Source organism: Schistocerca nitens, chromosome 6 (assembly GCF_023898315.1).
Source record: "Schistocerca nitens isolate TAMUIC-IGC-003100 chromosome 6, iqSchNite1.1, whole genome shotgun sequence".
Lineage (NCBI taxonomy): Eukaryota > Metazoa > Arthropoda > Insecta > Orthoptera > Acrididae > Schistocerca > Schistocerca nitens.
In genome coordinates this window covers 150,142,039-150,161,392 of record NC_064619.1, presented here as the reverse complement: position 1 = coordinate 150,161,392, position 19,354 = coordinate 150,142,039, and the positions used below count along the sequence as shown (strand labels likewise).

At 41.6% G+C, this 19,354-nt stretch overlaps 1 protein-coding gene across 3 annotated transcripts in view; it reads right to left on the bottom strand.

Moving 5' to 3' along the window:
• The window catches only part of LOC126262878 (E3 ubiquitin-protein ligase mib1), a 662,829-nt gene that overhangs the window by 213,638 nt on the left and 429,837 nt on the right, over window positions 1-19,354 (bottom strand). For 2 of the 3 annotated variants that reach the window (XM_049959750.1, XM_049959748.1), the window contains exon 11: window positions 13,077-13,228. In XM_049959750.1, coding sequence (XP_049815707.1) covers window positions 13,077-13,228 — 152 coding nt within the window. Of the gene's footprint in view, window positions 1-8,081; window positions 8,137-13,076; window positions 13,229-19,354 lie in introns of those variants that run through there. The other variant, XM_049959749.1, reaches the window with a different exon arrangement.

The window sequence follows — 19,354 nt, the reverse complement described above, 5'->3', positions numbered from 1 at the left end:
CGGGTAAGCTACTACAAACAGCATAGTGAACGCTTTATTGTGGCCAAGATAGACACGAAGCCCACGCCTACTACAGTAGTACAAGTTTATATGCCAACTAGCTCTGCAGATGATGCAGAAATTAATTAAATGTATGATGAGATAAAAGAAATTATTCAGGTAGTGAAGGGAGACGAAAATTTAATAGTCATGGGCAACTGGAATTCGAGAGTAGGAAAAGGGAGAGAAGGAAACGTAGTAGCTGAATATGGATTGGGGCTAAGAAATGAAAGAGGAAGCCGCCTGGTAGAATTTTGCACAGGGCATAACTTAATCATAGGTAACACTTGGTTCAAGAAACATGGAAGAAGGTTGTATGCATGAAAGAACCCTGGAGATACTAGAAGATATCAGTTAGATTATATAATGGTAAGACAGAGATTTAGGAACCAGGTTTTAAATTGTAAGACATTTCCAGGGGCAGATGTGGACTCTGACCACAATCTATTGGTTATGAACTGTAGATTAAAACTGAAGACACTGCAAAAAGGAGGGAATTCAAGGAGATGGGACCTTGATAAAATGAAAGAACCTGAGGTTGTTCAGGGTTTCAGGGAGAGCGTAAGGGAACAATTGACAGGAATGGGGGAACAAAATACAGTAGCTTTGAGGGATGAAATAGTGAAGGCAGCAGAGGATCAAATAGGTATAAAGACGAGGGCTAGTAGAAACCCTTGGGTAACAGAAGAAATATTGAATTTAATTGATGAAAGGAGAAAATATAAAAATACAGTAAATGACGCAGGCAAAAAGGAATACAAACGTCTCAAAAATGAGATCGACAATAAGTGCAAAATGGCTACGTAGGGATGGCTAGAGGACAAATGTAAGGATGTAGAGGCTTATCTCACTCGGGGTAAGATAGATACTGCCTACAGGAAAATTAAAGAGACCTCTGGAGATAGGAGAACCACTTGCATGAATATCAAGAGCTTTGATGGAAACACAGTTCTAAGCAAAGAAGGGAAAGCAGAAAGGTGGAAGGAGTGTATAGAGGGTCTATACAAGGGCGATGTACTTGACGACAATATTATGGAAATGGGAGAGGATGTAGATGAAGATGAAATGGGAGATATGATACTGCGTGAACAGTTTGACAGAGCACTGAAAGACCTGAGTCGAAACAAGGACCCCGGAGTAGACAACATTCCATTAGAACTACTGACAGCCTTGGGAAAGCCAGTCCTGACAAATCTCTACCATCTGGTGAGCAAGATGTATGAGACAGGCGAAATATCCTCGACTTCAAGAAGAATATAATAATTACAATTCCAAAGAAGGCAAGTGTTGACAGACGTGAAAATTACCGAACTATCAGTTTAATAAATCACAGCTGCAAAATATTAATGCAAATTCTTTACACAAGAATGAAAAAACTGATAGAAGCCGAACTCGGGGAAGATCAGTTTGGATTCCGTAGAAATGTTGGAACACGTGAGGCAATACTGACCCTACGACTTATCTTAGAAGAAAGATTAAGGAAAGGCAAACCTACGTTTCTAGCATTTGTAGACTTAGAGAAAGCTTTTGACAATGTTGACTGGAATACTCTCTTTCAAATTCTAAAGGTGGCAGGGGTAAAATACAGGGAGCGAAAGGCTATTTACAATTTGTACAGAAACCAGATGGCAGTTATAAGAGTCGAGGGACATGAAAGGGAAGCAGTGGTTGGGAAGGGAATGAGACAGGGTTGTAGCCTCTCCCCGATGTTATTCAATCTTTATATTGAGCAAGCAGTAAAGGAAACACAAGAAAAGTTCGGAGTAGGTATTAAAATCCATGGAGAAGAAATAAATACTTGGAGGTTCGCCGATGACATTGTAATTCTGTCAGAGACAGCAAGGGCTTGGAAGAGCAGTTGAACGGAATGGAGAGTGTCTTGAAAGGAGGGTATAAGATGAACGTCAACAAAAGCAAAACGAGGATAATGGAATGTAGTCGAATTAAGTCGCGTGATGCTGAGGGAATTAGATTAGGAAATGAGACACTTAAACTAGTAAAGGAGTTTTGCTATTTGGGGAGCAAAATAACTGATGATGGTCGAAGTAGAGAGGATATAAAATGTAGAATGGCAATGGCAAGGAAAGCGTTTCTGAAGAAGACAAATTTGTTAACATCGAGTATAGATTTAAATGTCAGGAAGTCATTTCTGAAAGTATTTGTATGGAGTGTAGCCATGTATGGAAGTGAAACGTGGACGATAAATAGTTTAGAAAAGAAGAGAATAGAAGCTTTCGAAATGTGGTGCTACAGAAGAATGCTGAACATTAGATGGGTAGATCACATAACTAATGAGGAGGTACTGAACAGAATTGGGGAGAAGAGGAGCTTGTGGCACAACTTGACTAGAAGAAGGGATCGGTTGGTAGGACATGTTCTGAGACATCGAGGGATCACCAATTTAGTATTGGAGGGCAGCGTGGAGGGTAAAAATCGTAGAGGGAGACCAAGAGATAAATACACTAAGCAGATTCAGAAGGATGTAGGCTGCAATAGGTACTGGGAGATGAAGAAGCTTGCACAGGATTGAGAAGTATGAAGAGCTGCATCAAACCAGTCTCAGCACTGAAGACCACCACAACAACAACATAGTTAAATAATAATGAAGACGATCTCAACGGACGCTGTAGGTGGTTCAAGGTAGAGCTTTTCAGTTTCTCAGGAATTTATGTTTTCCACATAGAGACTCAACCTGACACACAGAAAAATTACATCTAACTATTTAAAATAGGGTATCAACCAATCTACTGTTGTGGTGCTACTTTATTTTCTGCAAATGTTCCATTTTGAGTTCTACTGTATAGTCGGTTTACTGTCATCACGCAAATACGTAAGTTTTGGGCTACGCTATAAACAAACTGCTTCCATTAATTCTGTGTGCTTTTCACTATGTTGAACAACCACAGATGTACCTCCATACTAAAAAGAAGATAACTTTTTTTTGACGTGTCTTCAAGAAGCTCATCACAACAAAAAGGAATTACAGACATTAGCTGCGAGTGAGCATTGATCTAAATCAATGAGGAAAGTTGAAAATTTGTGTCGGAGCGTGTATCGAACCCAGATCTGCTGCTTACCAGGCAGATGCGCTTACCCTGTGTTATCCGGACGCAGTGGTCACCGCAACTGCACGGACTACCATAGCACGCCTCCCGTGAGACTTAAAATTCTCAACTTACCCACACTCTACGAATGTAGTGATCCTTGCCCATTATCCTTATCACTCGTGGCATTTCGCCGATTCCCGCAAGTGTTGGAGCATCGTGTGCATTTGCACTGAAGTAATGAATTGGTCGTCCTCACCTTAATCATTATAGCTGGATCATGCTCGGATCTGACAAAACAGGAAAAGGGTGTGAGACGTGACCTTTTTAAAGAAACCGTCCCATCTTACTCACTGAGGTCCACCGATACATTCCACGGTTTAGCCCGCTAGGAGGTGATGGAGAGCAGGAAACGAAAATATCGATCTATACGTGGAGAATGCATCGATCTTTTAATTTTTTCACTTGGATTGTGAGTGCTTGACAATTAACATTTCATATGTGAAAGCATCCAGCAACCGATAGGACCACAAACTGAAACAATTATGATATCCACCGATACATTATATATATTAATTAACTACTTTTGAATATTATCAGCATGTCAATTAATACATTGTTGTAATCAAATATCAGCTTTCTTATCCTTTCTGCAAAGCGACTACAGTCTGACTGTCCAGTATATTGTCATGGTGGCCTGTTGTTCCTCACTGCAGCAGAAAAGTTGTTTGGCTAATCATTTCTTCGATCCTGGAAGCGGTGCTAAGCCCACTTGGTACCAGATCAGGGCTGTACGCCATGCATTACCTCCTACTTGAATTGTTGTAGCAGTTGAGTTGATGCAACTATGCGCGGCCGGCCATTGACGAAGAGAAGGTGACCCTGACGACAACACACTTCCTTTTTAAAAATGGATCAGCGCATCCATCGGAATGTCCTCTGATAAGCAGCCGTACCCATTGTTGCAACCGATACCTTCCTCAACTGAGGAACTGCAAGATTCCAGAATGAAATGGCTGGATAGATTGGTGGCACGTTTTTTATTATGGAGGTAAGAAAGATGTTACAATTAATGCGACTAATGTTTTAATCAACATAATGATCATACTGATATATAGTAAATACAAACATGTTGTATTTTTCAGCTTAGCATTACTCAATGTATGTAAACGTGTGCCTTCAATTTCTCAGATTTTCTGCGTGTTACAATAAATATGATAACCTTTTCATGAAAGAAGTATAAGTTGTTCTAAATTTATTGTACCTCTGTAGTTCTTTAAACTACACTTCGTATGAAGAATTTTCAGTGACAGTGTGCAGGATATTGCGGCTGTATTAGTCACATGTTCACGCTTAAATTATTGCGTGCTTGTGTCGCTACAACGAATGCAAAAGCTTACAAAAAATAATTCGTCAAAATTGATTATTTGCTCACGGTGGTAATTCGTAGCTCTATTAATTACAGCTTTTGCTCATTAGAAAAACCGAGTGTGAAGAACGAGATCTTGAATCAATCATTCGTCAATAATTTCAATGAAAATGATATCTTTTAACACTACAGAGAATCAGCATTTAAGCGCGGAACGACTATTGTAGTGACAGATGTATTTTGATCAGCGACAAGGACAACACGACAGCCAGCAATACTTTGCATCTCTGCGGCCTAGCATTTGCTTTCTCTAAGTGCCCTGTAATTTTTGGTCGATGCTAAATTTGGGGATTTAGTAATACTTGTCGAATAGATTTTCGCGGATTCTAGTTCTGAACTGCAAGTGCTGCTTGGGACTTGTAAAAATTAAGTGTAATGTTACATGCCATCAGGACCTACTTCCACATGTGTTTTCGGACTATGAATATTTTCCGCAGGACGTTAAGCTGACTTTAAATTTGCCTGCAATTTTTTCACGGTGAACGACGCACGGTCAGAACTGTATTTTACACAGTAATGCAAGTTGAATTTGAGCACCGAACTGTTTACAACCAGACAGGTCAGTAGATCTGTCGTCACATCACCAGACCTTACACAGATTTATTTATAATACTGTAAAGGCACTTTGTTAGGACACTTGCTTCCCGCCATCCTTATATTCCTGCCCGTAACTTAGTTGATTTTAGCGGCAGTAATACAGTATTTTGGGCAATGCAACAGATGTGTAGCTGCCCCGTAGACACGTACAAGGCTTCTGATCACCAAACAAAGTTTTATTTATCCAGGTTGTAGAGAATGGGGAGGGTGAAACGGTCGCAACATATAGCACGGTGGAAAAAAAAAAACAATCCACTGAGCCTTTCCATATGTCGTTAAGTACACACTATCACTACACTGATAAACAAACTGACAAGATTTTTACGTCTCGTAACGCAGTTTTTCATTCTCATTAAAATTTTACAAACAGTTTCCTCTATCACTTCAGTTATATTTTTAATGGAACGCAGCCGTTCATCGGAAATTTACTCATTTACAGTTATTTTTTATGCAGTGCCTCAATAAACCTGGCACCCTGGCCAGGGTGAGAAAGAAACCATCCCTTCCACACACGGAAATATTTTCAACTTTAGTTGATGTCAAATGGTGTCTTTCAAGGTATTACGTCAAGTATCGGAGTTTAAGTATGGTGACTGTTAACCTATTCAGATAAGACAAACTTCAAGGCAGTATTATTACACTATTGGACAAGAAATGTGTCAGCAGCAGCCGGATATTCTGCCCACCTGAAAGGGACTTACGAAAGAATGTCGCTCCTACAAAATATCCGTTATCGGGAGCACAACTAACGTGATTTGAAAGTAATCGTATATTCTTGAAAATAAAAACAGCATGCAGCAGGTAATAATGTTTTATCTGCATCTGAAATAGCAGGGATGGAAAGCACTACTACACAAAGACGAAATGGTCGATTAGAGGCACAATGCAGCCAGGAAGTAAAAACATTCTTTGTGTAGCTTTCGTTGAGCTTTTGTCTACAGTTTTTAGCACATTTGCACACTAATAGTACAGTACGGGAGACAGTAAGCACTGCTTATATTTCAAGCAACGTTAATCAGAAACGACTCTGCGGCCTACAGAAGTTTACCCGCCAAAAAGTAACAGCGAGGCGCCACTGTTCATAATCAAGAAAAGTACACTATAAGTGTTTTACTTCCTAAGGCAGAACGTGAACCGATATCCGGAATCTTAAATTCACTTCGATTTTCGTGTTAAATTTTAACACTGCCGTAAACACAATCATCAATTTGACGTTATCAAGTTTATGATGGCACAGGGCCGTGAAAAGTTTTGAAGTATGCTTATGGGACTACAGAAATGTAACAAAATTCGCGCCAACTTTGACGCCGATCTATACTTGGGTTGGAAAACGACAAAAGTTTTTGATTACACTGTAACAGGTTTGGGAACTTTTCTGTGCGAGCAAGGTTATTTCCCGCTCCCGAACGGCGACAAATAGTGACCGAAAATCACTTCTCTGCCGAATGCCTCCGTCAGACCGACGGCAACAAATATTCTGTTTTGGACTAACCTCAATAGCTTTGTATTAAATTTAACGTTAACAGACAATGGCATAAAAAGGCTGAAAAGTTATAATTACACTTAAAGACTGAATCGGTACAAGAAATACAATGATATTCTTCGGAAATTTTGTCAAGAGTATGTGCGCTTATACTTAGCGAGCTGACACAAGAAACAAGATAATAATCGTTAAGTTACATGTAAAGCGCAATCCCTTAATTGATTACGAGCGTTGGTACTACATTAAGTGTTCCAAGTTTTCAACAAGCGCAGATCATATCTCACAAACTTCTGTATGCATTGAAACACTTGACGGATAACGTGAGTTTTACGCAAATACGAGGGCAGTTCAATAAGTAATGCAACACATTTTTTTTCTGAAACAGGGGTTGTTTTATTCAGCATTGAAATACACCAGGTTATTCCCCAATCTTTTAGCTGCACAACACTATTTTTCAACGTAATCTCCATTCAATGCTACGGCCTTACGCCACCTTGAAATGAGGGCCTGTATGCCTGCACGGTACCATTCCACTGGTCGATGTCGGAGCCAACGTCGTACTGCATCAATAACTACTTCATCATCCGCGTAGTGCCTCCCACGGATTGCGTCCTTCATTGGGCCAAACATATGGAAATTCGACGGTGCGAGATCGGGGCTGTAGGGTGCATGAGGAAGAACAGTCCACTGAAGTTTTGTGAGCTCCTCTCGGGTGCGAAGACTTGTGTGAGGTCTTGCGTTGTCATGAAGAAGGAGAAGTTCGTTCAGATTTTTGTGCCTACGAACACGCTGAAGTCGTTTCTTCAATTTCTGAAGAGTAGCACAATACACTTCAGAGTTGATCGTTTGACCATGGGGAAGGACATCGAACAGAATAACCCATTCAGCGTCCCAGAAGACTGTAACCATGACTTTACCGGCTGAGGGCATGGCTTTAAACTTTTTCTTGGTAGGGGAGTGGGTGTGGCGCCACTCCATTGATTGCCGTTTTGTTTCAGGTTCGAAGTGATGAACCCATGTTTCATCGCCTGTCACAATCTTTGACAAGAAATTGTCACCCTCAGCCACATGACGAGCAAGCAATTCCGCACAGATGGTTCTCCTTTGCTCTTTATGGTGTTCGGTTAGACAACGAGGGACCCAGCGGGAACAAACCTTTGAATATCCCAACTGGTGAACAATTGTGACAGCACTACCAACAGAGATGTCAAGTTGAGCACTGAGTTGTTTCATGGTGATCCGTCGATCATCTCGAACGAGTGTGTTCGCACGCTCCGCCATTGCAGGAGTCACAACTGTGCACGGCCGGCCCGCACGGAGAGATAAGACAGTCTTGCTTGACCTTGCGGCGATGATGACACACGCTTTGCCCAACGACTCACCGTGCTTTTGTCCACTGCCAGATCACCGTAGACATACTGCAAGCGCCTATGAATATCTGAGATGCCCTGGTTTTCCGCCAAAAGAAACTCGATCACTGCCCGTTGTTTGCAACGCACATCCGTTACAGACGCCATTTTAACAGCTCCGTACAGCGCTGCCACCTGTCGGAAGTCAATGAAACTATACGAGACGAAGCGGGAATGTTTGAAAATATTCCACAAGAAATTTCCGGTTTTTTCAACCAAAATTGGCCGAGAAAAAAAAATGTGTTGCATTACTTATTGGACTGCCCTCGTACTAACTGCCGCTCATCTCCAATGCAGTGATGTGATCCCCGTAATCAAGAGTTGTAAAGTGCTTTCTATTTGGTGATACGTGACTACAATAGCTCAAGAATTATCTTATTCACTTCAGAGCATACGCAATGGACATCTCTATGTTTAAGCCTGATATAACCTTTTAAATAAACATATGTTTTCGATGTTAAACATAGTCCACATCCTTGGGGACCATTTGACTTTGGATCTGCGGAACGGGCATTAGCATATACGTACTGTTTCTGTGACTACATAAAAGGCAATTTGCTCCGTTGTTAGACGCTTTTTGCTTACTTTATTTTCAAATCATCTTCAGCGACCTATAATACACATTTTGTTTCTTTTTACGCTTATGTATTAGATGAGTAATGAAATGAACTGTTTCTGAACTTTTCCACGTTACAGTTTTAGTTTAAACACATTTTTGTACAAAAATTACACTAGGTTTTTAAGAATTTTCGTCCGCCCCTCGTGGTCTCGCGGTAGCGTTATCGCTTCCCGAGCACGGGGTCCCGGGTTCGATTCCCGGCGGGGTCACGGATTTTTCCTGCCTCGAGATGACTGGGTGTTGTTGTGTCGTCTTCATCATCATCATCATTCATCCCCATTACGGTCGGAGGAAGGCAACGGCAAACCACCTCCATTAGGACCTTGCCTAGTAAGGCGGTGCGGGTCTCCCGCATCGTTCCCCTACGCTCTGTAAAGAAGCATGGGACTTCATTTTTTTTAAAGAATTTTCGTTTTAGAACGAATTCTTGTGGTCCTTCTTACGTTTTTACCGCGATGGTATTGTCTTTCCTTGTTCTACAGAATCCAGGATGTCCTATTCTTGACGTTTTTGGGGATAAATGGATTAAATACATGTTTCAAATAAGACATTGGCGGAAACGTTCAGAGTAAGTAAGTGACTGAATGAATGAATGAATGAATGAGTGAGTGTGAGTGTGTGTGTGTGTGTGTGTGTGTGTGTGTGTGTGTGTGTGTGTGTGAAATGCATACACAAACGACAAAAATAGGGCAGCGTGGAGTGTACACATCAACCAAATTTAGTTCGAATGTCGCCCATGTATGAATAGGATCACATGGAAATGGAAAGAAAACCTGTTAATAAGCCAGAGAACGCTAGCACCAAAATGATACTTCAAATTAAAAGTAACCAGAAACTATATTGTAGAAACACGTCATGATCTATGAACACATACCTTACACATGAACATAATTCGAAATAACATATTTAGTGTATGCTGTTGAAGTTCGTTCGGAAATAAAAGAAGCGGACGCGCTTGGCAGCCTTTTATTTAGTCGCAGGGAGGATATTTATATTCTAAACGACATTTATAATTATTTTCGCAACTAAGTAACAACAGAAAATACGTAAAATGCTGCTGCATTATGTATATTTGGCTTTATGACATTTTCTACGTCCCTGACGATCTCACTACGGAACTGTAAAACGAAAAGTAACCAAATTTGTAACTTTTGGAGGGGGTCTGAGAATTGAGATGTTGTGTTACAATCAATTCCTGGCCAAATACTGCCAAAAGCGCCTCAGTTGTATGGAAATATTGCCATTGTCACTGACTAGCAATAAACAACAAGGAACTAGAACTGCCATATAGACACTAGCATCTCCTGTTAGAAACCACGGATTACGGATTCGTTACGCTCTGCTCTCTACAAGCAGAAAACATTAAGATTGAAACAGTTGCCATTGTTTCAAATCGGAATATGCTACAGTTTTCCTGACCCAGAGTTTACGCACTCCGAGGAGCTACTAATATTTCGGCAGTTCAATAACAAGCAAATCTCTATACAGGCGCAGTAGAAATAAAATATATGCATGAGCAGAAGGATTGGACTACAACTTCAAGTTTCTGTTGTTCGCCTTTGTAAATGTATTTGTTACTACCTTTCGGACAAGAGTGGTAGAGTATAATGAAGAGGAAGGGAGGACGAAAGTTTCAAAAGGGCAAGAAGAGCGTCAAACAAGTTACAAAGAAATTTGTGGCGCTATATATTTGAATGAGGCACCTAGTCTATGCCTGTTAAATTGCAGTACTAGTCTGGAGGCCATGTATGACATTAGAAACTCCAGTCAGAAGCTTGTGTACAATCTGAGCAATCCTAGTGTTCGGATGAGAGATTTTCTGGAGAAAAAAGGATGTAGCAAAGGATAAGATTAATATGCCCGCAGATCTATGTGATGCTGGCATGTAGTTTCTGCTTGTCTCTGTTTAAAACGTGCGTTACACGAATGAACAACTGAACGATAAAATAAACTGTAAAAGGACACTTCGCGTGTACACTCTTCAACGATTCAGCATGGCATATTCGCTAGTTTTTTTGACAAGTTTACTATAGAGATGCGATATATACTATCGATCTCCAGTATCAGTCATTTCTCGGCCTTTTATGTCCCCAGATGTCAGTAATGAAAAAAAAATACTTCTCTTTTTTGTAATGAGACAGCTTACGTGCGTGTGTAAGCCATCGTAAGCTTCGCATTCTTTTTACACTGAATATTAAATCATACTCTTATTTGCTTAAACAGGTTTTAAATTTTCGAAGATGCTCTTCAACGCATACAGTTTACTGCCCACGGAATTTTTATCGATGAAATTCCGGATTTACGACCGTGTTCCAAATAATGACGTAATTTCTGAAATTCTGGAGCGGCGAAGATCACCAGAAATTTTCCTCATTCACATCTCACCCTAGGCAGACCGTCGTACAAAAATGTAACTTGAGTAGGAAAATAAATGCTTGGAGAAGATATACCAGAGGTTGTGTTCAGTATCGGAAATTTAGTATACATACTCAAAGATATACGCTGGAAGAACATACTGAACCCTATCTGGAGGAAATATATCGCCCACCTGATTGATAAGGAAGAATACTCTTTGAAATTTAAATACGATCTTAGTAATGGCTGCTTGCGGGGTTTGCAGCCTGTGTTTGGGCACACTCGTTACCGCTAGTCAAATACACTGCTACGTCAAGCAGAGGACACTATGCTGTTGTGGGGTTTCCAGCACGACATCCTGACTATATTAAGGAACCTTCTTTCTCGGACTAAATGATAAAAAATAGGCTGCTTTCTATTGATTTAAGGAAGGAAAAATTAGCACAGTACGTTTATTGAATATTCCATCAATGAAGCCAACAGAAATAAAGAACTAATGAAATTACCTGGCATATTAAAACTGCATATAGGTTCAAGACTCGAACCCGAAACCTTGTCTTCAGCAAGTAATGATCTTAATGACTGAGCTGTCCGGGTACGTTTCATGACTCGCGCTCACAGTTTTACTTCCGCTAGTACGCATCTACTAACTTCCCCACAGTAGTAGCATTCCTGGAAGAAACTATATTGCGGAGAAATGACTCAGTCACAGACAAAAGGACTCTTCCCAAAAGGTAAATCCCTCTTTTGTGTCCGGACATGGACCATATCTGAACGTAACTGGCGGGAGGGCAACAACCAGCAGTGACTGTGGCAAAATACTCACAGCAGATCATAGCCTGAAAGACAGTGCACAGGAAACAAGGAAATTATGAAGAAACCCATTAGCTATTCAATCAATTGGCCCAACAACGGAACAGCGAAGAGGAACTAGTACAAGAGGGCTAAAATAAAGGGGTGGTACGCTGTGAAAAATTAAGTAATAGTTTCTGGTTCGTCGCCATGCGATCTGGAGACAGAAAAATGTAGCTGAGTCTATCTACACTCCTCATATGGCAAATACATTAAAGTGAAATACATTAAAGTGAACAGAAAATTAGTGCAAGGAGGTAAGACAATTACTATCAGTGTAAATCTACAATAAACATTAATAAGATAAAAGTGGTTGTAGTAGCAGCATCATATTACTGTTAGTAGTAGCTATTGATGTATTCACGACGGTGGTTTAGGGTTTAGTAGCTGGGTCAGATAATTTCAGTGTCAGTAGACTAAGAAGCTGCATTCCACATTCTTTTTATCACAGCCAAATTAAAAGTAAGTAAGAACCGATAGAACATTCTCTGTGATTGGAAAAGGATGCCTGACCGGGAACAGGATTTGATTCTATAGAAACTGTACAGGGATTTGCGTGTACGTTGCTAATGTAATGTTAAATTGGTGGTCATAAAAGTACAGAAATATAGCACACTGAGTATGGACAATACTCTAATTTTAAATTAAGATTTAGCGCAGAAAAAATAAAATTGCAAATGTAATATTAATATGTTACATAATCTAAAAGTTGATGTGTAAAGTTATGTTATTCTTTGGGAGAAATTGGATTATTATGAAAGAATAAATAAATGACATAAGGCAATATCAGTAAGACTGGCGATATTTAATTGGCAATGGGCAATATTTACGATCAGGCTACAAATTGGATGACTATATTTGCTTGATTACCATTTCGTACTTCCCACTCGTTGCTAATAGCAATTTCATTTGCAGTAGCTACGGATGCATTTCAGCGAGTTCTTACAGTACTCATCTACATCTACAACTACATGGATACTCTGCAAATCACTCTTAAGCGGCTGGCAGATGGTTCATCGAACCACCTTCACAATAATTCTCTATTACTCCACTCTCGAACAACGTGCGGTAAGAAACGAACACATATCCTTCCGTGCGAGCTCTGATTTCCCTTAATTTACTATGATGATCGTTTCTCCCTATGTAGGTAGGCGTCAACAAAACAGTATCCTTTACGAATGTTGTTCGCCTTAATAGTTAGTCACTTAACTCCTATATTTTCAGCATCTATACGAATATTTAAGCATACCTTGGATTCCCGCGGAGAGCAGCGTGGTGCAGGGCGTTGAAGCCGTTGTTGTTGGTGAGCATGATGTCGGCGTTGTGGTCCAGCAGCAGCGTCAGCATGTCGTCGCGCTTCTTCGATATAGCGTCGTGTAGGGGCGTATCGCCTTCCGAGTCCTTAAACATACCGAAAAACCTACCATGAGCTGATTTAATCAGGAGCGCAAATCGAGCCAAGAGTCTACTTCCTTCGCACGAAATTACGAATGGTGTGCTTCAGCAGTAAGTATCAATAATTGCCGAACATTTTAATTACATTAAATCTAATGTTTGTTCCCTGTCCAGAAGTCACACTCACGCAATGAATTACGGACTGCATGCTCACTTACCTGGATTGCGTTTCATGTCTCCAATGCGTATTGGACTCTACTAGCAGTAATATATATCTGCAGATAATTAGTTACATTTTCTCTTCGAATGAAATGAAATGATCGTATTGCATTATGGGCCAGGAGAGCCGACTGGAGTCGCCACATCGGCGACTTGCGCGTCTATAATAATGCCGTATGGGGTGGAGAAGAAAAATGATAATCTGTTAGATCACTATCAGTTTGGCTTTAGGAACGGTACAGCAACCACAGAGGCAGTTCTAAGTTGCGGCTGACAATGGAAGCAAGACTGAAGAAAAATCATGTCACATTCGTTGGATTCGTCGGCCTGGAAAAAGTGTTCGACAATGTCAAATAGCGTAAGATGCCCGAAATTCTTACAAAAATAGGAGTAAGCTATAGGGAAAGACGAGTAATACACAGTATGTACAAGAACCAAGAGGGAATAATACAGTTGGAAAACCAAGAAGTGTTCGGATTAAAAAGATTGTACGACAGGGATGTAGTTGTTCGCCCCTAATGTTCAATCTATACACCTAAAAAGCAATGACGAAAGCAAAAGAAAGGTTCAAGAGTGGGGTTAAAATTCAAAGTGGCCTATATGAATGATCAGATTCGTTAAATCAGGGAAGGTGAAAAAGAATTATACGACAGAGTGAATGGAATGAACAGTATAATGAGTACAGTATATGGCTCGAGAGTAAACAGAAGAAATACGAAAGTAATGCGAAGTAGCAGAAATGAGAACAGCGAGAAACTTAACATTAGCATTGGTGATCACGAAATAGACGCAGTTAAGGAATTCTGTTACATGTGCACCAAAATAACCCATGACGGACAGAGCAAGGACGACATAAAATGCAGACTAGCACTGGTAAAAAGGGCATTCCTAGCCAACATAAGTCTACTACCATCAAATATATATATTTATCGAACATCATTTCTGAGAGGGTATGTTTGGAGCACATCATTGTACGGTAGTGAAACACAGACTGTGGGAAAACCGGGACAGACGAGAATCGAAGCATGTGAGATGAAAATTAGGTAGACACATAAGATAAGGAGTGAGTAAATGCTCTCAAGAATCGACGAGGAAAGGAATTTATGGAAAACACTGACAAGAAGAAGAGACACAATAATAGACAGAATAATAGACAATAATAAGACATCGATGAACAACTTCCATGTTACTTGAGGGAACTGTTGAGGGTAAAAACAGCTGAAGAAGACACATACTGAAATACATCCAGCAAATAATTGAGAACGTAGGCTGCAATTGCTTCTCTGAGATGAAAAGGTTGGCACAGGAAAGGACTTCGTGGCGAGCCGCACAAACCAGTCAGAACGCTGATGACTCAAAACAAAGAGCATCGCGGCGTGGTGGAATTCTTTCTATTGCACGCTACTTCGGCGACTTGCATGTTTTTGAGCCAACGGCAACCGGCAGTCCACCCAAGTACTAATAGTGCCCGACGTGCTTAACTTAGGTCATCGGGCGGAAACCTGTGCTTCTAACGCGGCAGGGCGATTGGCTGTTTTCTCTTCGAACTGTTGGTTTGAAGTCAGATTTATCCTCCAGTGTAGTATTGACCTTAGCGTTGTTTGAAATGAAATATTCGTATACAGTGTTGTCAAATATTGAAATAATGTCTCAAACATATTCGTTTGTTCAAGAGTTACTCAGTTTTCGTAATTGCTGCATCCAAAAGAGCTGATGTTGATCCACCTTTTGTAGACCAACGCTGTTGACACGTTGCCCATCATGACTTTCAGCCAACAACAATGTCTGTCATGTCGACACCGACACCGAAACGCAACTAAAATCACTTCGTAAAATGTGTCCAGTTGTGGAGCAGCAGTTCAAATGGTTCAAATGGCTCTGAGTACTATGGGACTTAACATCTGAGGTCATCAGTCCCCTAGAACTTAGAACTACTTAAACCTAACTAACCTAAGGACATCACACACATCCATGCCCGAGGCAGGATTCGAACCTGCGGCCGTAGCGGTCGCGCGGTTCCAGACTGAAGGGCCTAGAACCGCTCGGCCACACCGGCCGGTTGGAGCAACAGTTACCACCTATTCCTCAATTCCTTTTGATCGTCGCTTTATTCTTGATCGTTGTAAATAACCACAATGCAGAATGTAAGATGATGAAAGACTTTAGGACGCTCGACCACTGACTCTTTTAGCGTCCGCGGAATGGAACAGTCTCACTCACCCAGGAACCGTTGAGTTTCTCACTGCCCCGTCCTACAAATGTTGCGTAGTACAATGTTTTCTGCATTTACCAACCAGTTATTGCTCAGATCGAAAATGTGACAGATACGTCGACTACTGGAGGTGTAACAACCTTGTACGCCCCACATGGATGTGTATGAGAGATGATCACGGAACTTTAGAATACTTGTTTAGAATACTTGCAAGACGCCTGTAGTGTTAACTGAGCAAAGCCGTATATCGAGATAAAGTCAACGACAATTCTACAGCCTCCATTATACAGAGTATTCCAAAGAGGGTCATCAGAATTCATAAGACCATATATTCAACATCAATGAATATAGGCATTTATGGTTTCTCACATCACACTGAGCGAACATCGGGCTGGTACTCAAGGCCCGTCTCAGCTACACGATTCGTGAACATTTCGAAAAATTCGCTCACTTTCACATGAATAACACCACACGGGGTACGTGCGGTCTTAGGCGCCTTGTCACGGTTCGTGCGGCTCCCCCGTCAGATGTCGAGTCCTCCCTTAGGCATGTGTGTGTGTGTGTGTGTGTGTGTGTGTGTGTGTGTGTGTGTGTGTGTGTTGTCGATAGCGTAAGTTAGTTTAAGTTAGATTAAGTAGTGTGTAAGCCTAGGGACCGATGACCTTAGCAGTTTGGTCCCATAGACCTTACCACAAATTTCCAATTTTACAGTCGGGGTACACGTATTACGTCCCTGGGGTAACGGGGTGCTGGCCGCTGTGGCCGCGCGGTTCTAGGCGCTTCAGTCTGGAACCGTGCGACCGCTACGATCGCTTGTTCTAATACTGCCTCGGGCATGGATGTGTGTGATGTCCTTAGGTTAGTTAGGTTTAAGTAGTTCTAAGTTCTAGGGGACTGATGACCTCAGATGTTAAGTCCCATAGTGCTCAGAGCCATTTGGTTAACGGGGTGGCGAAAGAAAGGGCATCCGCCCACCTCTTAAATTACGCACGTCAAATCATTACTTAAACATGCCGACCCTGCACCGATGCGGCACAAAGCAGAAAAAGAACGAATATAGACACTTTGGGTAAATCTTAACTCACGCAGCCAAGCCAAAAGTTTACCTTGCCGCCAATTGTAAGTCGCCGGTTCCTGTGGTTACTGTTAGGGGTCCCTCTGATGCAGCTAGCACGCTCGCTAACACATTCAGTAGGCATCCCGAACCTGGATACGCTCGAGATCCGGCTTTTTCTACTATTTAATTATTCAGCAAAATGCAGCACCATCTGAATGTCAGAGCAGCCCTTAACAATCAGGTGCTTCAACGATGGATCGACCTATTTTTAGATTTGGTTGGGGGGAGGGAGGGAGGGGAGAGTGGGCATGGTTTTAAAAGGCTACAGTTACAGGCCATCCCTTCCAACAACTTTGGGTCAACTGTGGCACTGCATAGTAACAGCAGTGAACGTAGTAGCTGCAGACATGCCAGCGAAAAGTTTGTAGCCATTTTGATGTTTCTCGTGCATTCGGTGGAGGGCACACAGAACATCTCAAAGGTAAATGAAAACTTCGCTTCTTCTGAAAATAAAACCGTTGTATTCCTATTCCGAAGTTTAAATTAATCCCAAGTTTTCGTCTTCCTCGTATAGTACCGTGAAATCGCATGAATCTTTTTGAAACACACTGCATATCTCGCACATGGATGAAGACAACAACACGGGAGAAGTATTGGCGAGCACGAAGCTAGTATACACAAAGCAATTTTTCCGCTTTTCCATAAACGAATGGAACAGAACGAGAAGTCGTAAATATTGGCAAAAAATATTATTTGTTATGCACTAAACGACTGCTCTTGGAGAATATATGTAGATTTGCTTACAACTAGACACCGTACGACCGACAGTAAGCGCTGCGTGGAGTGCTCTGCGGATATTACGAAATAATTCACAGTAAACTAGGTTTGTACCAGTCTAGGGCAACTTTACCGAAACAAGAATTACTCAGCATGTAATTTTTTGCTTCGTTTCTCTTTTTTTATTTCGCTGATAGACTGAAACAATGTACTTGGTCAAGACTCCAGTTCATCTCTTTGCATGTCTACATCTATATCTACATACATACTCCGAAAGCCACCGTATGTTGCATGCCGGACGGTACCCTGTACTACCACTACTCTTTTTCTTTCCTGTTTTCCTCGCAAATAGAGCGAGGAAAAAAAAACGACTTTACATACCTTCTTACGAGCCCTAATTTCTCGTATCTTATGCTTCGTGAACCTTACGCAAGATATACACTGATAGCAGTAAAATCTTTCTGCAGTCAGCTTCAAATGCCGGTTCTCTACATTTTCTCAATGGTGGATACCCATTTGAGTTCACGAAACACTTCCGTAATACTTGCGCGTTGTTCGCACCGACCGCTAAAACATCTAGCATCTCGCCTGTGAATTGCTCCGATGTCTTCCTTTAATCCGACCTGGCGCGGACCCCAAACACTCGAGCAGACTTCACGAATAGGTCTCACTGGGGTCCCATATGCGGTGTCCTTTACAGATGAACCAAAAAATTCTCCCAATAAACCGAAGTCGACTATTCGCCTTGTCTACTACAATCCTCACGTTCTCGTTCGATTTCATATCGTTTTGCGACGTCACACCTAGATATTTAAATGACGTAACTGTGTCAAGCAGGACACTGCCAATGCTGTACCCGAATATTTCTGGTTTGTTTTACCTACTCATCTCCATTAACGTATCCTCCAACAGTTACTCAACTTCGACACCTTACCGTACACAACAGCATCATCAGCAAACAACCACACATTGCTAGCCAGCCTGTCCGCCAAATCATTTATGTATATAGATAATAATAGCAATCCTTTCACACTTCCTGGGGCACTCCTGACGACACCCTTGCCGTCGAGGACAACATATTGGGTGCTATAATTACCAAATCTTGGAGCCATTCATTGATCTGGAAACCTACTCCATATGCTCGTACCTTCGTTAGCAGACAGCAGCGGGGCACCGTGTCGAATGCTTTCCGAGAATCTAGAAATATGGAATCCGCCTGTTGCTCTCCATATATAGTTCGCAGGACGTCACGGAAGAAAGGTGTGAGCTGTTTTGCAGTTCTCAAGTACGATACTTTTCAAGGCGCGATAATTTGGCCCGTTTCATGAAAGTTAACAACAGATATCTGGCATGCTTAGACACACTAACAGAGATGTATACTATACGTAAATTGCATGTTTTTGTGTGAGACAGACGTTAAAGCAATTTTGTATCTCCGTGGAACGCATAGCGCTGTGGCAGCCGTCTGCAGACTGTGGAGTCCTCGGACTAAAAGACACTATCAGCTTGTATCCATGTACATTTGGCAGACAGAGGTCTGGCTTAAAAAGTGGAGCGGCAGGTGAAAGTGAAGAACAGACAAGTCAGGTTCCGCCGTAGAGGCGGAGTGGAAAATTGCAGCATCTTATGCTTCAGATAGACATAGCTTTCGTTGCCAGCAGAGGACAGTGCCGCGTGCAAGAAAGCAAAATAATCCGCTAGCGAAGCCTGCGCAACGTAGGTAAGACGAAAGCAAGAGAAATTACATGTACGGAGCAGAGCACGAGAGCGGGACGGAGCGCGTGCACATACGCACACGCACACGTGCGCGCGCGCGCGCACACACACACACACACACACACACACACACACACACACACACACACAG